Source organism: Corvus brachyrhynchos, unplaced genomic scaffold, assembly GCF_000691975.1.
Source record: "Corvus brachyrhynchos isolate BGI_N302 unplaced genomic scaffold, ASM69197v1 scaffold72, whole genome shotgun sequence".
NCBI classification, from domain to species: Eukaryota; Metazoa; Chordata; class Aves; order Passeriformes; family Corvidae; genus Corvus; species Corvus brachyrhynchos.
Genome location: NW_008236763.1, coordinates 2,133,986 through 2,137,256, shown reverse-complemented (window position 1 = coordinate 2,137,256; position 3,271 = coordinate 2,133,986). Strand labels below are relative to the sequence as shown.

The 3,271-nt window shown below is 64.2% G+C and overlaps 1 protein-coding gene across 1 annotated transcript in view; it reads left to right on the top strand.

Moving 5' to 3' along the window:
- The first annotated feature begins 2,772 nt into the window (after positions 1 to 2,772).
- The window catches only part of PIK3C2B (phosphatidylinositol-4-phosphate 3-kinase catalytic subunit type 2 beta), a 17,246-nt gene continuing 16,747 nt past the window's right edge, over positions 2,773 to 3,271 (top strand). Inside the window, 1 exon segment of the mRNA XM_017727159.1 lies at positions 2,773 to 3,270. Coding sequence (XP_017582648.1) covers positions 3,021 to 3,270 — 250 coding nt within the window. The 5' untranslated portion in view covers positions 2,773 to 3,020.

Here is a 3,271-nt window from a genome sequence, read left to right as displayed (position 1 = left end):
CCCTTCCCGGGGCACGCTGTGGGATCGGGGGTCTTGGAATGTCCCCTCAGGCAGGGGGGAGCGGGAATTTGGGGGGGGTTGGATGAGCGGAACAATGAAATGGTGCCCGAGGAACGGCGAAGTTGGTGCCGGGGAAAGAGGACAGGGGTGCGGGGGGGTCCTGTCCCCTCCCGGCGCAGGGGGAGGGACAGGGATGGGGACAGGGATGGGGACACGGGGATAGAAATAGGGAAGGGATGGGGACGGGGGTCACAGAATCCTAGAATGGTCGTAAGGGACCTTAAAGACCCTTTAAGGGGTCGTTCCAACCCCCCTGCCCTGGGCAGGAGCTCCACCCTCTGGATGGGGACAGGGGCAGGGACAGGGACAGGGACAGGGACAGGGACAGGCCAGCCGTGGTGTGAGGCTGAACAGGGTCGGCTCATCCCAGCCCTAAAACCCCACGGTTTTAGGGGCAGGAAGCTCTTGTGAGGCTGCTGGGGGGAATCTGGGATCCCTGTGCTCCTGCAGGACGGTCCTGCGGATCCCAAAGCTGCGGGAATGCTCCTGGATAACAAATTCCAGAGGTTTGGGAGCTGCTACCCTGGAGCGAGGGAGCTCCATGGGCTCCCGGCAGCCGCTCGTGTGTGTGAGGCCGAGCACGGCTGGGATTGTTCCCGGGATCTGGGCCGGGCTCGGCGAGCACCAGCGTGACCAGGAAAATCAATCCTTGCTTCCCAGAGCAGGAGAGACAGGATAACAGGGAGCTGTGGGGTGAGGGAACGTTCCTGGAGCCCGGATCCCCCAGGAAAACCAATCCTTCCTTCCCGAAGAGGGAGGAACAGGGTGACAGCGAGCTGTGGGGTGAGGGAACCCGCCTATCCCGGATTTCCCAGGATAACCGCCCCATCCAGGCACCTGCCCCACCTCCTCGCCTCCGGAGCACCCTCCTAAATTCCAGAGGGAGGCTGGGGAGAGGATCCAGAGGATCCAGAGGATCCAGAGGACCGGCCGTTCCAGCCCTTCCCTTCCAGCCCTGCAGCCGGGCGTTCCTCGCCTGCTGCAGCGGGAGCAGGTGCTCCGTGTGGGAGCGTTGCCGGGATGCACTGGGATTCACCGGGATTCACCGGGATTCACCGGGATGTGCCAGCCGGAGCACAGGGATACCCCGGGATGGGAAGGGCTGTGCAAGGCCGGGGGGTTGCAAAGGCTTGGGGGTCCCTGCAGGGAGCAGCAGCAGCATTCCCAGCCCCATCCCGCTTTTCCATGCCTGTGTCCGGCCTGTGCCTGCGGCGTGTCCTTGGGATGTGGCTCTCTTCCACGGCACGGGAATCCTGCGGGATGAGCACCCTGAAAGGGCTGGGGGTGCACCCCGGGATGATCCCTGTGCTCCCTGCACCCCCAGGATGATCCATGTCCTCCCTGCATCCCCGGGATGATGATCCCTGTCCTCCCCACATCCCTGGATGATGATCCATGTCCTCCTTGCATCCCGGGAGCAGCTGGCTCCGGGAGAGGAGCCCCATGGCAACAGGGAAAGGGCTGGAGCATTTTCCATGGATACAGCAGCGGGATCCATCCCCCGGGGCCGCCCCGGAGCGCCGGGGAGGGAGGGCGATCCCAAATCCTGCTGCTGCTTCCCAGTGCATCCCAGGATGCTTCCCGAGCTGTGCTTCCCATGGATCAGCTCTCCGGGGCGGTTTTGGGACGTTTTTGGAGTGGTTTTGGGGTGGTTTTGGAGCGGTTTTGGGGTGGTTTTGAGGCGGTTTTGGGGTGTTTTTGGGGCTGCAGCCCCTCCTGTCCCTGTGCCCCTCCTGTCCCCTGTGCCACCGGCGCCGGGTGGGTGGCAGGGAGGAAGCCGAGATTTGCATAGGACACGGGTGGTGGCAGCGGGGACAGCGCGACGCCACCCCCAGCGTCCCCCTGGGGGTCCCCCGGAGCCCTGGCCCTGGTTGGGGGCTGGGGTGGGGCGGTGAGTGATTCCGAAAGTCCGTGGGTGTGACACGGCGACAGGCGACCATCAGCTCCCGCTCCCGCACCTGCACTTGGAGGGCGATTTTGGGGCTCTTCCGCGGGGTTCTCCCAATCCTTGCTCCTTGTGCTGCCCCAGCTGGGAAGGGAAGGGGCTGAGCCGCCCGCTCGGATGTCCCCAGCCCTGGTGACATCCCCTGGTGGCAGCAGGAGCCCTCAGCGTGGCTTTTCTCCAGCTGCTGTTGGCTCTGTGGGGTCGAACGTGCTTCCCACCCCATTCCCGTGGCAATTCCAGCCCCACCGAGCTCCAGCGGGATGCAGATGTTTGTCTTGGAGCCGAGCGCGGAGCTGTGGCTTTGTCAGCCACGAAATTCCGTTCGGAGTTTGTTGCTTTTGGGTTAAAAGTGGATTTTCCTCTGTTCCCCTTCCAAAAACCCGGCGCTGCCAGCTTTTGGGATTTCTGCTTTTCCAGGAAAAGCTCACAGCTGCCAGCAGGGCCCGGAATGCCAGGGAAGGGAACATTCCCAGCCTCTCAGCCCCCCGGAGTCGTTTTTTCCAGCTGGAAAGCACCAAAATCCCTGGATGAGCCGGTGCTGGGGGGCCGAGAGGGACCGGGAACGGCACAAATCCTGCGGGAGTTGTGGAGCTCATTAGGAGCCATCTGGTCCTACAGAGCCTGGGGCCAGGGGGGCCTCTTGTAGGGTGGGGAGGGGGTGACAGGTCTGGGGGGTGACAAAAACCCCACAGGGCTGGGAGGGGACAGCGGGGATCAGCCGGGACTGGCCTGGGGACAGCAGGGATCGGCCTGGGGACAGCAGGGGGGGTGAGGGTGCCCATCCATCAATCCCTCACCTTTCCCTATACCCAGGGTATTCCCAGACATCCATGGGCTGCCCACCCGTTCATCCCCACCTTTCCCTATTCCCAGTGCCCATCCATCAATCCCCCACCTTTCCCTATTCCCAGACACCCGTGGGCTGCCCATCCATTAACCCCTCGCCTTTCCCGGTTCCCAGGAGGCCGGAGCAGCAGGATGCCGTTCTCCTGACCCTGATCCCGATCCCGGCAGGATGTCGGGCCCTGGCGAGCACTGGCCGGCGCTGGAGTCGGTGGGGCTGAGCCGCAAGGAGCTGGCGTTGGCCGAGGCGCTGCAGATGGAATACGACGCCTTATCCCGAATCCGCCAGGACAAGGAGGAGAGCCGGGCCAGGAAGGAGCAGCCCCAGGAGCGTTCCCTCATCTCCTGGGACGACCCCACTGACAGGAACGGCTGCGGGGACAGGAACATCAAAGCGGCGCGGGGGCTCTCCGGCTCCGACCC